This window comes from Bombus flavifrons, chromosome 1 (genome assembly GCF_040668555.2).
Source record: "Bombus flavifrons isolate JBK064 chromosome 1, iyBomFlav1_principal, whole genome shotgun sequence".
Taxonomy (NCBI): domain Eukaryota; kingdom Metazoa; phylum Arthropoda; class Insecta; order Hymenoptera; family Apidae; genus Bombus; species Bombus flavifrons.
In genome coordinates this window covers 7,954,032-7,976,189 of record NC_138442.1, presented here as the reverse complement: position 1 = coordinate 7,976,189, position 22,158 = coordinate 7,954,032, and the positions used below count along the sequence as shown (strand labels likewise).

General features: G+C 42.3%; 1 protein-coding gene across 17 annotated transcripts in view; it reads right to left on the bottom strand.

The window, feature by feature from the left end:
* Positions 1–22,158, bottom strand: part of shaker (potassium voltage-gated channel protein Shaker) — a 182,191-nt gene that overhangs the window by 47,162 nt on the left and 112,871 nt on the right. Inside the window, exons 2-3 of one of the 17 annotated variants that reach the window (XM_069115255.1) lie at positions 21,397–21,571; positions 19,932–20,749 (exon numbers count right to left, since the gene is read on the bottom strand). The exons of 14 other annotated variants lie outside the window; for them this stretch is intronic. In XM_069115255.1, coding sequence (XP_068971356.1) covers positions 19,932–20,005 — 74 coding nt within the window. In that variant the 5' untranslated portion in view covers positions 20,006–20,749; positions 21,397–21,571. Of the gene's footprint in view, positions 1–19,931; positions 21,572–22,158 lie in introns of all 17 variants that reach the window. 2 more of the 17 variants (XM_069115265.1, XM_069115244.1) reach the window with 2 other exon arrangements.

Here is a 22,158-nt window from a genome sequence, read left to right as displayed (position 1 = left end):
ATACCGATCGAATTTCACATCACGTTGCGTGGGATTCAACGCAGGGAAACTTAACACTTTACCGACCGATAGCCGATTAATCGGTATTTTGTCGCCCACGCTTACCGATCGATAACCTATTAATCGGCTTTTTGTCGCCGACAATCTTTCTCATTATTTGAGCAGTAATTTGCTTATTAGTATTAAGGTACCTTGCTCAGTTGTGTTACTTTGTAAGCTCCCACAGTTTTATACTAATTTGAAAAACTTGCCGTTCGCAATGAACGAAAAGAATGGTATTGGAGAGTCTAAACCGAAACAGAGCCGGCGCCAGGGAGAATCTGCGCCTGAAGTGCGTATGCTGTTGAACCGCTAGCGGTCGGTAAAGTGTTAACAACGAATCTCTTGTATAGAACGATTTCGGTGGAGAAATTAGAGAGAAAGCAGGAACGAAGCGGACTAATTGGTGGCCACGACGAAAATCGGCAGCCCATGGAAAACGTGGCCGATAGGAGGAAAGTTGTGCGACAAAGGCGACTTTTCTCGTAGTTTCGCGATGAAAGTTGCAGCCGAGTCGATTCGAGGCAAGTTTCCCCTCGCGATCCTGCGAAGTTCCAAGTCGAAAGTTAAGACACGCCAATAAATATCTGTGTATATGGGCCAGCGAAATACAACCGCAACGCGACGTGGAGCTAAGCCAACGACGCGGCTCGCATCCGCAGCCTGGCCGCCCTATTTCCAATTACACTGCACAAGTTTTCATATCGAAATTCGTTCTTTGTGCCGCTGCAATAATTCGGCCAATTGATACACGACGTTCCTATCCGCCACACCGTCTCCCAATATCTTCGATACATCGATTAGCCGCATCGTCGCCGTCCGATCACACCGAAAACCTCTATACACATTCATCTTCTAGTTTCTGCTTATTCAACGATTGCACGAATTCTCGCCACTTTGCCAACCGTCCACAAATTATCGATCCTCGAGAAACTCGATCGCAGCGCGTGCTACCACCGTATCGACTGAAATTCGATAAACGAAACGCACAGCTTACGAAGAGCGTGGTGAGCCTCGCTGAGAGGAAACGTAAGATGACCTGATGTAAACGTAAGATGAAACGAAGCTACCTCGATCGAAGTTGCGATCGGTAAGGCAGGTTAGCAAGCGCCACGATATCGAGTAGAAAAGAAACACGCGATCACGCAGCTGAAACATAGGACACGATCCTGTGGATGAACAGATAAAACGGAAAAGTTTGTGCATGTGCCAATGGGGATGTTGGCGACGCTGTACACACCGGCTACGCCACTCGAGAGTCTTGCGGCCGAGGTATTAAACTCATCGTAACAAAGCGTTACCACCAAGGAGACCTCGCGTCAAAGAAGACAATGGGAAGCGTACCAGTGGGTACTCTCAGTGATTGATCTTACCAAGTGCTTCTTTCACCACGAGAACGCCCGCAAGATCCACATTCGGAGCAACAAGAGATTAAACGAGTCGAGATATCGAGGGGTACAACCTGTTAAAAGCTTTAACAACTCGCTAAGGATTCCTTTTGTCGATTACCAGTTACTTTTAAACAATCGCTCCACCTTCCGATAGTTTCCTCTAGCTATTTTCCTCTGGAAACATCTTCGATGGTCAAATAGAGTTTCTTCTCACTTTGAATTTGTCTACTTACTCGTCGATATTTTATCGCACCAATTATTTCGAAAAAAAAATCACAGCGTCTGGTTGTTGGATTTCGTGGGGTTTGGAGAAAGACGATCGTCGAGAAAACGGAATAATTTAAAGCGTTGCATCACGTTCGACGTTTCTACTTTCGCGACTATGCCGAGATCTCCTTCCACCGCCATTTGTTCCTCGAATTAACGTTGGCCCGCCTCCCATAGCCCGTCTAATGGAAACCTGCTAGCTAGCGAATTGGAAATCTATTATTGGCCGCGTCTCGCAAATTACATTTGTCGATAATCATGCGTTAGCTCGCGAATTGACTTTTGCCAATTCGCTGTTTCCTATTACCTTGTGTCGGGCAATCGGCCGCTGTGCATCGCACGTTCGTAATATCGCGCAGAACGTGTCTATTATCAGTTGGTAAAAAAGTGGTCCACGGGATCCACATTGCTTTGAAAATTTTATTTCTATTTCTTTAGTTTGAGAAACTTGATTGTTTCATTCGAGAAACTCCTCTGTGAGAGCAAATGGAAGAATTCTGATTTGTATAGAAAGCAGGCAATTGTGTACGTCCGTAAGCTGATGCCAGAGAAAAATATCCGGCCAGCAGAACACCCGAAACTAGAAATAAATCCTTTTATTTGTTACGATCCTGAAGGATATGGCAACGATGGAAGCAGACGTGCCGCGGGATGTAAAACTTTCCTCGTTAACGACACGAGCGAATCTGCCGTGTTCAACGAAAAGCCGGTAGAGAAGGTAAAAAAAATCTTGCAATTTTTTGTCCACGTTTCCGTCTACGATAATTGGAAAAAAAATCTCGAGAAATACTCGCGGAGAATCCGCCGTCGCGTACTTGTCGATTTTTCTAGACAACCTCCGTTTCCACGTTTGTCTTCTTGCAGCAGCGTACACAGTCATAAATCTAATGGGTCGAGAATTTTGTCGGTGGCGCAATATTTTCACCGTACGTTGCAAGATACGAGATCCGAGAATAACTCGCATTGTAACCGTACGACAGAGGACGAGACGCGATTATCGTTAACCGCGACGCGAAAATCGACAAGCTACGCGTTAAACTAATTTTTCGCTCGACCAACATCGACCCATAATCTCCATACGACTTTCAACAGGAATTTTTAACTTCCCCTTTTGAAGCTGCTCTCTCGCTTTCTCTCGGTCGTCTTAGTTACTCTCGTACGTTCTTAACCTGCCAAACACGTTCACGCGTGATTACCTCGAAACCAGTGTGTCATTAGGTACAACAGTAAACATAACGCACACATGATCGCTGGCAATGTGAAACGTAAAGGACATAAGAGGGCCGCGTTCTCGATGCTCTTACGTGAGTCCTGACTGGTTACGTAAAGGAAATAAGGTTATGGATTGAGAAAAAGAGAGACAGAGACAGAGTGATGGTTAGAGGGGGAGGAAAGGAGAGAGCAGTATGGTGTGTGCGTCATGTCGTTTCCATTCACCGGCTTCGGTGAAGATGGGGCGAATCGGGTCGTGAGCATAGTTATCTAGGTCAGCTTCCCTGCTTCTCATGGCCTCGATGGGAGTGGTTAACTCTGGTTACCCCGTGAATGTAGTGCGAGGCATCAATGAAACGTCCAGAATGACCCTGATCCGACGAATTGCCAGTAACAAGCCCGCAACTGCAGTCGATATGCCCGGCGACTTCTATGTCACCTGGCAAGCAACGTCGATACATCGCTGAGAAATTCTTTTTCCACCGCCACGTCTCTTTCTCGTTTCTGGTTTTTAGCGAACGAAAGAACGAAGGAAAAAGGTGATAATAACTTTCCATGTATGCGCAGTTGTCCGAACGCAATTCTTCTTTCAGCGAATAATCCGATCGCATGTCTTCGGTTGTAGATTCGATTTGTCGAAACGTCGCATCGGTAGCAAGTCCGCTGGAAATTCTTCCCGAAAGGGGAAACGATCGGCAGGGAAAAGGAATTGGAGAAGTTTCCGTAGGAAAAATTAAAGTGGAAAGCGTTCGGAGGTGGAAATGGTCAGCGGGGCTTCGTGTAACGCGGTTATTACAAGCGGCACGTTCATTTCCGTCGATAAGGGGAAAGCGTAGCCACGTAAACGCGGAAACGAGTGACGTGGACGTGCATCGAATTACTGACCTTACCCATGGGAACGGTTCGCGTCCTCTGGCCGCTTTAACGAGCTTATAAAGTAACCGTTCCAGTTCTCTTGATCCATAAACGGCTCGGTTAAACGGCTCAATTCCACTGGTGTCTGGTTCTCGTTCGGGAAAATACAGGAAGCGAAAAGAAAAAACAGGACGAAATAGCGAAGAAACAAAGATGTTAGAGGGTAAGTGGGGCGCGCTCGAGCGTTAAACGGCTCGTTCGAGGCGGAAACTAGTCGTCTGTTTGGAGGCGTAAGTCGATTCTCGATTCGAGAATCGCTTAGCCGATTACTCCGAGTACGCAACAGCGTACGTAAAGCAGCATTATCCATCGAGCTATTTAAGCTTCAACCCAGTGACCCAACTACTTGTCGAGTTTAAGGCAACCAATCGCGTGTCCATACGATTTCCAATAGAATCGCCGTAATAATCGAAAGCGTACGATCGGAAATCCATTTTTTCCAGTCAGATTCCGAGAGGAAATACCCGTTCGAGATTTCGAACGTTTTACTCGCGTGGAGATTTCATCGGAAAGTCACGACCCGTTAACGAAACTGACGAAAGCTGAAAACCTTCTGGTCCTTCGTTGCCGTGCGATACGCATCGAAATAAACAAAAGTGAACCGACCATGCCAGCTAATTGGTTCGCGTTTCACGTGTTAGCCGAGCGTCGATTCGAAAATTTGTTGCGTTTCGATCGAAACGTTTTCAAAGACTCGTCTCGTTTGTCGAAGATAAGAAGCTCGCGATACGAACACGAGAATCTTTCGCAAGATCGATCCGGCAAGAGTCGTCCGATAATCGTGCAAATTCTGCAAAGAAAGAAGGAACGAGGAAAGCTTCAGCGGATGGTATCTGATCGCGCGTTCCAATTGCGTCACGTCGCGACGTACGGAAATCGCGACTAACGGACGCGATACTCTACGCATGCAGACGTTCTAGCGCCACGTGACAATTCGAGTGAAAAGTTAGCGGTGTTACGCAACACGCAATGAATTCACAGCAACGTGGTTTACGGAAAAACACGTTGCAAAGCATTCGATAAAGCGTCCGACGAAGCGAAAGCATCGGTTGAAACCGATCGGTTGCGCAGATTGCAAATCGTAGCGTGACGACGATCTTGCCGTCGCGTAACACCGTTCCCTTTTCATTCTTTGGTTTCTCCTCTCTTCGATGTTTATCAAAGCGGCTCCGCGCGAATGTTAGCTCACCGAAAGCGTAGCTGGCGTTCGAAGATATCAACGCCGTTCTATCTACTTCCTTTCTCACCCCATCTTACTCCGACCAGGCAACACCACATCCACATCCGTCAGCAAATCCACATGGTCCTTTCTGACAGCATTTTAAATCGTTGAACCGTAATGAAGCGGCGGCAAGTGGCCGCGTCTTTGGTCGGTTGCCGAGCCGAGCCGAACCCAGCCGAGCAGAGCCGACTCACAGCCGTGCGGAATGCGACGCGTTAGCGAAGAATCGGACGCTATCGTCCGAGTGCCGAAGGATTGGAATTCACTCGCGTAAACAAAGCATCGCACCCTGCACAGCCCTGCGAGCTGGCGCGCTGGCGTGCAGTTTCCCTGCCGAGTCGGGCGATGATAATGCCAGGGCAGATTATTAGATGGCGCCAGCCATCGGCATCCTCGCTACCCTTATCGACTCCATTGCGTCAAGCGATCCTGTGCCGACTGCCGAGAGCACATGCATACCACTACCCCGACAAACCATACGCGCAGGGCGGAAAATATTTCGGCATGTCAGTCGGCCTGCCAAGCAGGTCGACCAGTCGTCATCCAACACGATTTTCGCCAAGCCGGAAATCCTTTCAGGGTCAAGTTAAAACGCGACCGAACACAATGCAGAAAAAGAGGGTTACGCTTCGTCGCGCGCCAACTGCGTCGATTCCGATTCTCTAGCACGCGCTCGCTTTTGTCGATCGAATTCGTCTTTCTTATCTTCGTCACCTGACATCTACACTTTGTTCCGTACTTTAACTTTCTGAACGATCAGGCGTAATATTGGATTGGTAACTAAGTGATTGCGGTTTTTGTCGTTTGGTGGTACTGACAAAACCTGCAATCACTTAGTTGCCAACCCAATATTTACACGTTTCGTTAAGCGGACTCGATCGCGTACTGGCCTAACGCGGAAAGATGATCGAAACGCTTGAACCTCGTTGTTGGAACGTTGGTCCTGGCGCAAAATCTATGCAGTGCTGAATTTATGCCAATCGAAATTTCTTTCCAAGCTGCCGTCACGGCTAAAATGCATGGAATGTGAACCGATAACACGACCGTAACACTTATAGTCGTAGCTGCAATTAGGTTAAGCAGAAACTTGGGAAATTTGTAAACCGCCAGAGTACTGGACACATGGAAAGCAGTTTCCATCTTTCTCAGTTGGCGATCCCATCGAACTTGTTCGTTCGTTGTACGGTTAACGCTGCAGATAAAGAAAGTACTCGGAACTGGCGTCGACGATATCGGAGTTAGACTTGTTGGTGCAGCGTTGAAGAAGCCAAAGCGACCGGTACAAATGGAACGACGAAGATAGAAGAAGAAAAAGGAAAGGAGAAACGAAGATTGCGGAAGACAAAAAACGATGGAGGAAAAGAAAAGAGGTTTAGCGTCCCACACGACTACTCTGTTCTGGAAGCTTCGAGAGAAGAGCACGCGTTTTCTCATTTATTTCTTCTCCAAAGATTACTTGCCTTCCCGAATCTTCTCCTCCAGCGTATTTCGTGATCTTGCTTAACGAACTTGTTTCCATGCTCGAATCGCGAATAACGCCAGCTTCGATTAAACACCGCGACGTGCAACTATCGAGAATTGTGAGATAAAAAAGAGGAAAAAATTTTGCCGACGACGAACGTGGTTCGACAACTGGAGCAACCGTACGATTGCTTTGATCGACAGAGGAACGTGTTTGCGAAGCTTTTCCGCCAGATACAGGAAATCTCAAATACACAGGTTGAAATGGGAAAAAGCATTTGAACAAAAATGTCGAGGGATTCGGGATAGAAGAAAATTTGACGAAAGAGCAGTCGATTGATCGACGCGAGCAAACAGCGATTCGATAAACGAACAAACAAGCGGATGCGATCTCGATGAACGGAAACAGCGTTGCTATAGGCGAACAGAATGCGCTTTCAACCGCGTTTTCCACGATCGCTAGATCGACAGAGGCGACTGATCGTGAAACATTTTCGCGAAAAATTCGTCTGCCTCGGACGACCCGATTCGAAGGATTTCGCTTATTCGTTGTCGAATGCTAAAGCGAGATTCGCGGATCTTAGGCATCGATCGTGCGATATTTTACGTCGTTCGCGCTATACTTCGATAATAGCCATTCCGCTCGATCGCCATTGAATGGAAATCGTTTCGATGAAGCAGAGATTCGAAAATCCTAAGTGGCTCGTTATTTTTCCCAACGTTCGTGTGGCGCTTATGAAATTTGCATCGAGGGATGTTGGTCGAACGCTCGTGTTTTACGACGCAACGTTAAATTAATATGGCTCCGCGTCTTCGCCTTTTACGGCCGTAACGTGTGGCTGCCCTATTACGCTTGCAGATGAAATAAATCGGTCCATGAATATAATCCTACCATTCTCCAATAAATCCCAACGAAATTTAGAAAATTTCTTCTAACGCAAGACTAACGATGCAACTATGCAACTTCTTTTCGGCATTTTCTACAAGAAACAATTTCAACTTTTGTGTATGAAAAAAAACAAATGTAATAGGTTGTCCGGGAGGTTTCTTTCTTTCGCAGACGTGTTTTTTTATAACGATACACCTTCCTTTCGGCATTTTCTACCAGAAACAACTTCAACTTTTATATAAAACAACTTCAACTTTTATATATAAAAAAGAACAAATGTATTAGGTTGTCCGGGAAGTGTCTTTCTTTCGCAAACGTGTTTTTGCAACGATGCACCTTCCTTTCGGCATTTTCCACAAGAAACAACCAACTTTTTTATATATAAAAAAAAAAAACAAATTAAGTTGTTCGGAAAATGTCTTTCTCTCGCAGACGTGTTTTTTTATAACGATACACCTTCCTTTCGGCATTTTCTACCAGAAACAACTTCAACTTTTATATAAAACAACTTCAACTTTTATATATAAAAAAAAAACAAATGTATTAGGTTGTCCGGAAGGTGTCTTTCTTTCGCAGACGTGTTTTTTATAACGATATACCTTCCTTTTGGCATTTTCTACCAGAAACAACTTCAACTTTTATATAAAACATCTTCAACTTTTATATATAAAAAAAACAAATGTATTAGGTTGTCCGGGAAGTGTCTTTCTTTCGCAAACGTGTTTTTGCAACGATGCACCTTCCTTTCGGCATTTTCCACAAGAAACAACCAACTTTTTTATATAAAAAAACAAATTAGATTGTCCGGGAAGTGTCTTTCTTTCGCAAACGCGTTGTTTACAACGATGCACTTCCCTTTCGGCAATTTCTACAAGAAACAACTTCAACTTTTATGTTTAAAAAACACAAATTAGATTGTCCGGGAAGTGTCTTTCTTTCGCAGACGTGTTTTTTTACAACTACGCAGCTTCATACAAACGTGAAACCAAGTCTATGAAATGTCGCGATGTTTATCTCAACAGAACAACATGGATCGTACGTAATTCGACAAAATAATATAAAACAGGAAAACGTTGTGTGTTTATTGTTTCCTCATAAAACGAAAGAAACTTTTCTTAATACATAAAAATACAAGAAAAAGCTGGTAGGAATTTTTCCAACAGGAAACAGACTGTTATCTCGTCTTTTCTCAATGTTACACGTCCGTAAGTCTAAAAATTCAAGTTGAATTGACGGGTCGACACAATGCACCGCATGCGCCACTCCATCGACAGGAAGATCCGTCTCGCGGATCGTCAACCAGCGTACGTACACTCGAACGTTGATCTCTCGGGAATAGAAGGAGAGCGACACGGTCATAGGATCGATGGGTTTATTAGCCGAACAGTTCCGCCAGTTCCTTTCTTTGTTCCTATTGTTGCGCGATGCTGCGGCTGGTGTACGTACATGCACGACAGCAAGAGTTAACGATGCACGCGTTCATACGTGACATGTATTCACGGCATATGGCGTAACGAGGCGAAACCAGGAAGACAGAAAGGCCCGTGGGAAAAGGTGCGGAAGCCGCAGGGTGCACAGTGCACACGCACATGGGAAAGGTGTCGTGAATTGTCACTCGGATCGATCCACGCTGTGTTCTATTCGCTGGTTTGCGAGCGTCGTCGCATGATACGAATCATGCACGTACTTCAATGCGATGTTTCAACGATCGCCATAATAGCAATATTATTATTTACCTGTTTATCTATTTGCTTTATCGGCCGAGCAAACCTAATCAGATTTTTGGATTAAGCTAATCACGCGTTCCAAACGTTTGTCGTCGTATTTAACTTGGTAACAAAAGATGTAATCGCTGAACTGCGTATGTTTTATGACTGTTAAAACTACAAATTGAAAACTGCAAGGAAATATTACGTTATAGTTGGACGTAATAATATAAAAAGATGTAAAAATGAACCGAAGCAAAGTACATGCTGTAACAATTATAGCTATAAAAATAGATCTGTTTCTAAGTTTCATTTGTTTATTTAGAAACATGAAAATACGAAGCTATTAGAAATATTCGTTGTAACGATCAGCTTTGAGATTGAATTATAAGTTTGAATTAAAACAAGGTTGAATTACAAGTTGGAGAAAAATTCTGCAGTAAAGAAGAATTAGGTTTTGAGAATGTGGGTAGGTTTAAACATAGTTACCAGAGATATTTTTAACATTACGCTGTATTGTCATCGCATTCTTTGCCATTCTATTTCGCTGTGATAATTATTACGTAACAGTACCTTGGAAATAATAGAAGGTAGAAATTTCCAACGATTGAATTTTAATGAAAATCGTCTGAATCGTCTTTCGACTACATTGAAAGAGAACCCGATTGAAATTCAGATCAAAGGCGGACGATAATTTTCTGCCGCGTCGAGAACCAGATCCCACGCAATCTTGCACGGCAAACGCATTTTCCCTATCCTTTGCGAACAATCCACGCAGATGAATATTTATCGTTTCGAATTATCGATTACGTAAAGGCGTTGGCAGAGAGGCCGACTGACATTTTACGGGATTTCCATGCAGCACGGGATTACCCGAACCTTAATGGAGTTTCCTAAAAGCTTCTTTCGCAAACGTTACACTTGCTGCCAGTTACATCCAATTTTCTTCGCTAATAGGACAAACTATTGGTCGACTACGTGGCCGAGTCACGCGGCGCAATCGTCGTGAAATATTATTATCGTTGTTTGCCGAGCAGCACGCTCCTTTTTTTTCTCGCCCGTTCGCAACCATCGCTATTCTTGGAACAATGAAGCGTTTTTCTTTTTTAACAAGATTTCCGGATAATTCTACCTACAACTACTCTACTATTATTAGCCTCTTATTAGCTTATTCTGGTAATTGCATCGTAATTACGAGGCTCGTATTTCCTAATGCTCGTTGGATAGAGCGTTTCAACGTCAGAGAAAATAAAGAAATAACAAGCTACGGTCTCGTGAATAATCGCGTTCTAGGCAGCCCATTTCTATGCGTATTTTCGCGTTTCTTCGAAAACTAGCGTCGACCGGGTCTGCGCTGTGCGTTAAATTCCACTGAAACATGTCGAGTTCTCAACAGAGAGAATCTTGCCGATGATCAGGAAAAAAAAGGAAAAAGGAAAGTAGAAAAAGACGATAACAGAGAGAAAGATAGACGTACAATATTTTAAGCCGGTTGAAATCCACACGTTATAGGTCAGTCGCCTATTTCCGAGCCGGATCGATGAACGCCCAGTCACATGGGAATCACCATGAATCGTGCGTCCACGTTGCCAAGCTGTCTACAACCGCTGCTCGTATTTTACCATTTACGCGTTCCTCTGGGCTTGTTCACGCTCGTGTAAATTTCGCCAAGCGATGAAAACGATCTGGCGAATTATACAGTCGCTTCGTCCGATGCCACGTCAAGTTTATAAATACACAGATTTTGCGTTTCTCTATCCTTGCGTAGCGATCTTTTAAATTCAGCGAGAATATCAGCGAATGAGTTAAATATCGAGATCGGATAGGGACAAAAAGGGAGGAAGAAGCGGAGAGTAAAGATAGCTCTTTGGTTATGGCGTTAATCTTACGTGGAACGAAAGTGGATTATAGTTAATGTCAATCTAATTGCGTAATTCGAATCGATATGACGATAATATCGAAGAAGAAGGCAATCTCTTGCCGCGTGAAATAGCAAACCGATACTTTCGTTCATGCGGTTCTTGCACGCGTTTCCGCCACGTTGTAGCGGAACACAATGTGATGAAAACACGCTACTACGAATCTACTTCAGCCTCCTCTGAATCTTCAGTAGACAGTTACGCTTAGCAGATGAGAAGAGGTTTCGTGGAAGGTGCTTGCCAAAGAAGAGAAAGTGCCACTTTCCTTCGAGATGAGTGAAAAGGGTGGCAACTGATAATAAGAAGGTCGTATTTTAATTGGCGTCTTCAACCGCATGGAAAATGCTAATTGCCAATTTGTCGTTGGACGATCCTCCAGCTGGTCGTTCCTCTTTTCAAGTTCGACAGATCTTGATCAATCTGCGCTACCAAGCAACTGGTGACAACATCGCGTTTTATTCGATGCATTCTTCCACGTAAGAATAATTTCCTGCTTCTTTTGGAAAATTCGTTTTAGAAGAAACATATTGCAGATTTTTGAAAAAATATATATAAGAAACAGGTAATTTTAATAAGTATAATATATGCAATTTAAAAAATATGCGAAGATTCAATGTTTCGTGTAATACATGTGAACGTTTGAAGAAGAATGACAACGTTCGATGATTATAATCGCGTTTTATTCAACGCGTTCTTCCACGCAGGAATAATTTCCTGCTTCTTTTGGAAAATTCGTTTTAGAAGAAACATGTAGGAGATTTTTGAAAAAATATATATATAAGAAACATATAATTTTAATAAGTTTGTACAATTTAAAAAATATGAAAAGCTACAAAGTTTCATATAATACACATGAGAGTTTGAAAAGAAAAATGACAGTCTTAAACGATCATAATCGTGTTACATTCGATGTATGTTTCCACGCAGAAATACTTTCCTGCTTCTTTCGGAAAGTTCTAAAAAGGTTTAAAAAAAAATATGTATATAAGAAACATGCAATTTTAATAAGTTTGTACAATTTAAAAAATATGCGAAGCTTCAAAGTTTCATGTAATACGCGTGAGAGTTTGAAAAGAAAAACAACAACGTTCGACGACCATAATCGCGTTTTATTCAACTCATTCTTCCACTTAAGAATAATTTCCTGCTTCTTTTGGAAAATTCGTTTTAGAAGAAACATATTGCAGATTTTTGAAAAAATATATATAAGAAACAGGTAATTTTAATAAGTATAATATATGCAATTTAAAAAATATGCGAAGATTCAAAGTTTCATGTAATACACGTGAACGTTTGAAGAGGAATGACAACGTTCGATGATTATAATCGCGTTTTATTCAACGCGTTTTTCCACGCAGGAATAATTTCCTGCTTCTTTTGGAAAATTCGTTTTAGAAGAAACATATTGCAGATTTTTGAAAAAATATATATAAGAAACAGGTAATTTTAATAAGTATAATATATGCAATTTAAAAAATATGCGAAGATTCAAAGTTTCATGTAATACATGTGAACGTTTGAAGAGGAATGACAACGTTCGATGATTATAATCGCGTTTTATTCAACGCGTTCTTTCACTTAAGAATAATTTCCTATTTCTTTTGGAAAATTCGTTTTAGAAGAAATATCGTGCGACTTTTAAAAAAATATATATAAGAAACATATAATTTTAATAAGTATAATATATGCAATTTAAAAAGTATGCGGAGATTCAAAATTTCATGTAATGCACGTGAACGTTTGAAGAGGAATGACAACGTTCGATGATCATAATCACGTTTTATTCAACGCATTCTTCCACTTAAGAATAATTTCCTATTTCTTTTGGAAAATTCGCTTTAGAAGAAACATCATGGCGATTTAAAAAATATATATATATAAGAAACACATAATTTTAATAAGTTTGTACAATTTAAAAAATATTCGAAGCTTCAAAGTTTCATGTAATACGCGTGAAAGTTTGACGACAACGACAACGTTCGACGATCGGAATCGTGTTTCGTCGGAGGCGTCCGATCAGTAGGAAGATTTGAATCGCGAGAGTTCATCTCGTGAACCGTATCGGTGTATCAAACGCGGATATCCAGACGGTCGGTAAAGTCAAACCCGTGTTCCGCACTTGCCACACTGCTGTACCGTATTCAGAGATGCCGCTCCAACAACGACGCCCGGCGTTGCATTATCCGTACCATTGTCTACCATTTTACAGGAAAAAGCATTCTTGTATCCGTATCGGATTAACCAACGATAGCAGAAACTTGTTTCTGCCAGCTTTGCAGAGCAACTCTACATCGTTCGCATTTTGCATCGATGATCGTTCTCGAGCACGTTCGCGCTCCATAACCCAACTTTTTCACGACCCTGTCGATTTATCGATACAACCAAACGCCAGCAAATCTTCCGATTGCGATCGATCTCTACCACCGAGTCGTTGAAAAATCGACATCGGTTGTATCTGCTATTTGAAAATTAGGTGTCAAAATTAATTGCAGCGAACAGCGTGAAATCGTCATAACGACGCTTAAAACCACTGTTTACAATTAATTATCGTTTCGGTGCACGATCGCAGTTACGTTCTGTCGCCTCGTTATCGTTTATCAATCTTGGTCGCTGGATCAGCCACACATTAATATCGAATCGAGCGGATTTTTTAGACAAATGGCTGGTGGCGGCTGGCAAGACAATAACAAACGAGGCTCGAAGGCAGCCTGATAATTAATACGTCAAAATCACCGGCGAACAAACGACCAGTCGTTCCATGCACAACGCGCCTAACTAAAATTCATTTGCGCACCTATACGCGTACAGAAAAGCTGCCCGTAGCCATTACACTCGCAGCCTGACAAATTTCAACCGGGACACGCACGTGCAACTGGCAGCTCGACCATTTCCACACTTTTAATCGATCCGATTCTGACTTCAGTCACGTCCCATCGCGCTCAGTCGAAAGCAGACAAAAGGGAAACGCTACCGGTCTCGTGCAAACCGCCGATCTCTAAACTTTCCAGATACCGTGGCGAAGGTCGCTGTTACGCGCGAATTCTACCCGAAACCTGCTGATCGTTGGTATTGCGTCTGACAGGAACAGCGCGTAAATGGGAAGTTAGTCGAATGTGTTCGTTGCATTCCATTCAATTGAAATGTATTGAAGAAACCTGCAAGTGTGAAGAGATCCACTGTCCTACTGGGAACGAACGATCGTACTTCGTTTAGCATTTAGCGATCTAGCGATCGATCTGGAATTTTTCTGATATCTGATATCATCGTATCGAATGATACGCAGTAAAAATTGTAAAAACGTGTGGGAAGTTGTAGAAAACGAGGAAACTGGTTAATTGGGGTTCGATAAACAGACTGCAGGACCCTTTTACGCTTTGATATGTAAGAGACATTTTGGCTGATGTTGGTATAAATAGTCTTGATACAAAATTATTTTCAGTTTGAACACATAAAAAAGAAAATAAAATTCATTATATTATTCTTTTAGTTATCGTGGCGAAAGTCATTATATCATTGTGGAAAAAGATATAACACGAAGTAGGAAACTTAAAATAATATTGTAAAATCAGTCAATTTGACTGGTGTGGTAGTTCTAGACTAGAACTAACCTAATCTCAATCTAGTCTAAAAAATACCACACAAGACACAATGACTGGTTCTACAATTTTACAAATTTGTCAAACCTCGTTTAGGGATCACAATTCATATAATTCATCATTCATATAATGAACTTTATTTTGTTTTTCATGTATTCAAACTGAAAATAATTTTGTATCGAGGCTACTTATACGAACACCAATCAAAATGACTGGTACTTGTCAAAGTGTAAAAGGGTCCTGCAATCAGTTTATCGAACTCTTGTTAACCGGTTTCCCCGTTTTCTACAACTTCCCACACGTTTTTACAATTTTTACTGCGTATCATTCAATATAATGATATCAGATACCAGGGAAATTCCGGATCGATCGCTAGATCGCTAGATGCTAACGCTAGAAATACCACACCAATCAAAAGACTGGTTCTACAATTTTATAAATGTGTCAACCCTCGTTTAGGTCGATCATGGTCCCAGATGGATTAATAATACCAAAAATGTACTAAATAACATGGAATTCCTTCTGTAAGAAAGTAATAAATCAATGAATATACAAATATACAAATATTCTATTATTACATATTTTTTAAACACCAGTCATTTTCACCGGTTTTAGTAGAAATAGCTTCGTGTTAACTATCGGTAGTTCTAGTGTTAAAGAAAACCTAAGGAAAAACGTACAATATATCGTCTATTTAACGATTTACAAAAATGGCAAAATCTAACGAACGTTTTGAACGCCTGGTGAGAGTAGCTTCGATCGATAGAGGACAGCAGACAGCTGAACGAAATTGCAGTGGAAATCGAATTTTCGTTTCGAGCTTGCACCGCACGGCCTTTTGAATGCGTCGCTCGATTAGCAGAATTAAACGGGCCACCTCATCGGTGACCACGAAATGCAGCTGGCTAAGTGCTCGCGTTAACCGCAGGCAGGACGAAATGCGGCCAGGTAAGTAAAAGAAGAAACGAAACGATAAAGTAAACAGAGGAGAGATGGTGGTTGCAAAATGCAATTAACTGGCGCCATTCACCGATACGGACCTATGAATTCTCAATCGCCGTTTAATCGGTACAATCTGTTCCGCAGTTAGCATATCGGTAGTTGATTGTGTGGGGGACACAGGATTGCGCTTGTACGCGGCTCTGAAGGCCGGTCAGCCAGCTATTGGAAATCAATTAACCCACGACCGTGGCACGTCTCAACTCTACTCCTCTGCACTGTCGCGACCGCCCTTCCGTACATATGTGTGCACCGCCGAGATTATCGATATACAAGCGAGCAATAGCTGGAGAAGAAAACACCGACACCGGTGATTAATCCGGTCGCGATTTCCCGATTTACGCGTGCAAACACTCCTTCTAAGTTGGAATTTTCATGGCTCGCAGAGGTAGATGAGAATCAGCCCGATCTTAATTGCTAAGAGCTTCGGCCTTAATTGCTGACAAAGTCGATGAAATATAGGTGTTTCGGATGGGTGGGGGGTCGTGTTGCTGCTTGTTAACGTAGTTGTCAATTCACGATGATAATCGACGATTCTCTTCCCATCGACCGTGACTTTCGCGTATTTATACATCTAATCGAAATATTACGTAACGGGTGTCCTTGTAAATAAATGTAACATTTCTCGCGGTATTTGCAGAATGAAAGATACAACATCGATGGAGAAACGTTCGGAAAGTACGGGAAGAGATAGCCGGACGTTGCGTAGTTTGCCACACGGAGAATGCAAATGCAACGACCAATTTCTACGACTCATCGTGGTAAAAACTTTGCAACTGGGTCGGTGCTAGTCCATAGCCAATTTTGAGAAATTCAGCGCGCAGAGCGGAACAAGTACATCCGCGTTTATATCTCGAAACTGTTCCAGCTTCTTTCTTCCAACGCTAATAAAATATATCGCTCGTAAAGTTAACTCCTGGCCAAATTGACTCTATCATTTGTACTTTGCGATCCCCCTCGGCCCATGAGAAACCCTACGAATAATAGTTTCGTTGCAAACAGTTACAAGAGAAAACAAAAAAGAAGATAAATCTCTTCTATGCGGAAACATAGCTCGGTTCGATTCGATTAAGAAATACAGGAGAAAAGTGAGGGTAAGTTTATGTTCACAACAATATGCGTTTATATCGTTTCACCGAGTAGGAGGATCGATTGAACGTGTACATAACAAGAAGCGGTGTTTCGTTCTTCGAACGCAGCGAGTATAGGCGCAAAGTGATTGACAAAGGATCAGCGTAACCAAGTGACTCGAACCACGTGTCCTATTGCGCATCTGCATTATTCAATTACCAAGTTGCGAGTAAGCGTTACGGGAAGGCAGCTCGGCTGGAAAATGCGAGTTATACCATGCATCCGCCGACGCCAAAGAACTCTTCTCCCTTTGTAATTCCCCGTTCGACTCGAACGCATTTTACGAGCCAACTCTTTTTTAATCCCATCACCGATGCCTTGTCTCTCTCGTTTACCACTTTTTTTTTATCGCCTTTAAAATCTCCTCGTTCCTTCTTCGAAATCAGTTTGAAATGAAATCGTCAAATACGTAGCGGCACACGAGCCAGAGGACAATTTGAATCATGTTGTTGTTTTGTATCGGAGTATCAACATCGTTAGGACATACACAATGTAATGGTAAATAAACTCGATTAAGAAAATAAGAAGAAGACTAATTTGAATTTTCCGGCACTCCCTCGACCAGTATAAACAGATGACCATGTTCTCCAGTTTATCAGTCAGTCGTGCGAATCAATATCAGTATCTATCAGTTATCAATTAGTCTCGAACGATCTTATTAGCGATTTGTACACTGTCTTTAGCGAATCTGTTAGTACGAGCGTTGTAGCGGCACTCGACAGTAAACTTTCTTCTGACAAGATGATTGCCAGATGTCGATACATTCTCACAGAATATTTTCAGTTAGCCTAAAGAATAGGCTGTTCATGATTAAATACTTAGACGCTATAACCGCAACATTTCCAATAGAAGCTGGCATTCCCCAAGGCAGTGTCCTTGGACCTCTGCTGTTCACCATCTACACTGCCGATTTGCCAACTTTAACAGGGATAGCCACAGCGACATTTGCTGATGATACAGCTTTATTAGCATCCCACTGAGACCCGATAATTGCCTCCTCAACTCTCCAGCGAGGTCTCGACTCTATGGAAAAGTGGTCCCACAAATGGCGCTACAAAATAAATGAAAATAAATCCAGTCATATAACCTTCACGCTGCGAAAACAATCCTGCCCACAGGTGACCATAAATAATATTCCAATTCCAAACAAAGACACAGAAAGACATCTGGACACGATTCTGGACAGAAGAATGACATGGAAACGGCACATCGTAGATAAATCCAAACAACTGAAATGAAAACTAAAAAGATTCTACTGGCTCATTGGCAGGCGCCCCAACTTAAACATGCAGAGTAAAATAATGCTATATAAAGCCATATTAAAACCTGTTTGGATCTATGGGATCCAACTATGGGGAACAGCGAGTAATTCCAACATAGAAATTCTCCAATGATTCCAATCAAAAACTCTAAGATCTTTAATAGATGCAGCTTGGTATATTGCCAACGAAACAATACTTCGCGACCTTAAGATACTCACAGTTAAAGAAGAAACATCCAAATTCAGTAACAGATATGATATAAGAGTTAACAACCACCAAAACCCATTAGTTACCCAATTACTTGACACGACGGATTAGATCCGCAGACTAAAAAGACAATACCCTTTAGATTGAAGCTTTAGATTCAACTAGAATCAAACATACTATAAACTCTTATAATCCAAGTTACAGCACCACGCCAAAATAATTTACTTATAATTCTCAATGAGAATTGATTGTAAAAAGTGTACCAAATAAAAATAAAAAAAAAGCTGCCCTAAAGACCCGCTATAAATCTTAGCATTTATTTAGCTAAGGTTCTCCAAAGGAACAAATAGTCTCTGTTTTAACAGTCCCTAAATCTATCACCTACTACGAGAAGATACAGGAAATCTGCTTTTCTCACGTACGATGCTTCCCGCTAGCAACTTTCTCTCAAGGGCGGTTAGCATCCTTCTCCAACCACCAACATAGAAATTGAACAATTAACAGCAACGTCCATTACCCTCACTTTCCGAACCAAGGCTTTCCTCAACGAATCCGATGATCTCGTATCCTTAGACACACCTCATCATAGTTTTCGTCTGCAGCATCATTGTGACGAAAGGTCAGTCATTAGACGCCTGTCCAAGTCGATAGTTGGTAGTTAGCAGTAATAATTGATTCGAGTTTTTCAACATCTTAAGCAATCATCATCCGAACTTGTATCGTGCATCGAAACGCATCGACCCGAAGTCGAACTTGTAATCGCGAATCCTAAGCAAAGTGTACATATAGAGTATATGTTAATAAATATATGTTGTTAAATATACTCAAGTGTTTCTTCCGCACCTGACACGACATATCCACCTCAGCATCTTAGCGAATATTGTCTGTTTTTGTTTATTTATTATTTTAAAATACACTTGACGGTTTCAAGAGCAAGTTATCTCGTTATTCAAACAACAAACCATCCTCTACATTGGTAACCCCGACGTGAGTTGAACACGACTAAACATCCTCTACAAATATCCGTGGACCAAACTGCAACGCAATTAAAACTGCTCTCTAGTAGCTTCGACCAGCCTCAACGAGATCCCCTTCATCTGTGCTAAAAAGTTGCACGCCAATCGTCCAGCTTTCGTTCTGAACTCGCGCGAAATATCGTTTACCGTCGACTTGAGTTCGCAAGATTCGCGTTTACGATACGATGGTTATATTTGAATAAAGAACGCTTTAAGGTTAAACGTACTATGGCGAATGTTTGAATTGAAATAGATGTCAGCGGAAGCGCTATTTTTCCAGGTGGAAGATAGTTCGGATGTTCGTTAACACAGTGCATGCAACGTAACCCGCATTCAAATGATTTACAGCCATGAAAAGTACGAAGGTAAAAAAGCGAGAAAAAATAAGAAAGAAACCCTATACGATGCAGCACGTCCCAAAGGAAGTTCTCTTCCCGTCCGCTTTTTACGGGTCTTTCGGGAAAAAAAACGATCCGTAGAATTTCGCTAGGAATCTGAACAAAATTTCATCCGCGGCAAATGTTGACGGTGATAACGCGGAATAATTCGAACGGTTTTTGTTCCTTTTCCCAAAAGACACGGCAAAATAGCGCGAGAAAGGATCGCGTGGCGTAACCGTAAGCGAGAAACGTTCAAGCAAAAGTAGTCTAAGATAGTTCGGGGCTATCGATTCGCTTTCGTCTTTCACGTGAAACTCACGGATGCTGCCGATGCTCGGAATATCTGACGTGTCGGTCCTCTGAGAAGCCATAGATGCCGGCTACCGCGGCCATACCTCAATCTCCACGGGCAACAGAGAACTCGATGGCCATTCCAGTTTCATAATACCTCGCCGAAGCTACGAGCGTGGATGATCCGTGTCTGGTGTCATGTCGTATCTCCGTGAAGCCTGGCGCTCTCTATTTTCAGCCCCGCTTCCCGATCGACCGTCTGCCCGTTTCGTTCTCAGCCGTAGGAACCGCTCGTCGTGCCGCTCCATAAGTGGCCTTGTCCCTCTTTTAAAATAATCCTCGAGACCAGCATCGACCAAGGTCGCGCATCCCCTTCGCTTATCTCCGATCGCCTGTACTTTCACACCTTCCTCGACTCAACTTATTTATTTTTTTTTTTAATCTTCTATCACTTTACCGTTTCGTTTTTTCTTTCACACATTCTTCGTTACGATTACACTGAATAGGAATTGGTTCGTACACGAGAAACCGCCAACTGCTCGACAGCACGAACGTCACCTTAGGTTGGCGAATCGCAGATGGTCGTAAGGCAGACGAACGAGCAACATCTATCGTCGATTCGTTTCATCGAATAAAAAGTAATGGTATCTCTTAACGCCGGTGAGTTACAAAGAAACTTTCGTTGCAAGCTTTCTGCAAGAAGGATTTCTTTTTTTTTTTTTGCGAGCTAAGCGTAGTCGAGTTGAAAGGAAGTTACTTAAGGGGATTGAGTTCTCCTTTAAGGAAGAAGCAGCACCGCGTGTCCGAGATCCGCTAGTCTCGCATTCTCTGTGTATTTCGCGAAAACTGAAAAACGAGGTCCCATTTTGCGAAAGAGCTCCGATTGATTTATACGCACCGTGATCGCTAAAATTAATCGAGTGTCTCGCACGTGTTACAAATTCCAACTCTTTGCGTCCCGTGCTTCGTCGAGAGAACCCGCCGTGACCTGTTTACCAATTACGTGTTTCGCGTTACTATTTCAATTTTAACCCAACCGATGTAATAATACCCCAACAAGAACGTCGATAAAAGAAATTCCCCTTTGTCGGAGAGAAAAGAATTTCCCTAGCCTAACCGTCTTACGAGCGAATTTTCTGAAAAATTCTAATCGCGATTTCACCAGCAACGACGACGATCGATCGCCCCTTACGTTCCAATTCGATTCGAAACGAAGGAAAAAGCAGCTCGTACGAAACGTACGTTTCCGCACCGACGATTTCAAACGGACGAACGCGAAGAGCAATTCGTTTGCCGAGCTTTGTTCCATCCTCTGTGGAACGAGTCGCACGATGCAGCATTGCGGTGTTGCAGCCTCCGTTACCGAGCGGATCGCGATAAACGCGACTTTTCGTCCATCGATTTCAGTCACGCGACCCTCGTTCAACGAAATAGAACGTTCGCGTTCCGCACCGCGAGTCAATCTTCCGCCATTGCTTATTCGCTGAATTTACCTTTTCTTTACTTCATTTCCGTTACCATATTTTTCTGCCCTTCCACCGAATGGAAAACGAAGTTACAATATCGGCGAACAACGACCATTGTTTCTCTCCAACGACGTTTGCAACTATCCGTACTGGTACAGTTCGAGTAATATTGCCGAGGTTGGTGTACGAAAAATGTCACGATCTTGAACAAGTGACGAGAGGTGACGTTTATTAACCTCTTAGGTACTGAATTTTGCATGGGCTGTTTCTTTGTACGGCAGAGTTTCACGTGTGACGGATAATAGTGTTGCCTAAGCAAGCACATTGGACGAAGTTTTTGATAATTAAATTATAATTTTTCTTAAAGATACGATGCGTATACTTGAACTTGAATAATTTACTTTAATAATTGATAATACGATCGAGTGTGATATATTTTAAAGCGCCACATACACGTCACAATTTTCACGCTCAAAACGCGATAGTGTTTTTCAAATTGCTCTTCGTTTTCTATTTTCAAGCGATATTTTCAGCTTGAAGATTCTACGAAATTAGAAGGAGACGGATCGGTATGTTAAAAAGAGCATCTAATAATAGTACGTTTATTTTAACGCAAAGCAACAATTGATATCTGACACTGGCAAAAACAAAGACTATATATTCTGTCTGTATATTGTTAACATTGTCATAGAACGTTGCGAGGGCATAAAAGAATGCGAAGCAAGACAAATGAAAAAGATCATTTAGATGAAACGGTGAGCGAATGAGCGAGTAGAGTGAGCCACCATA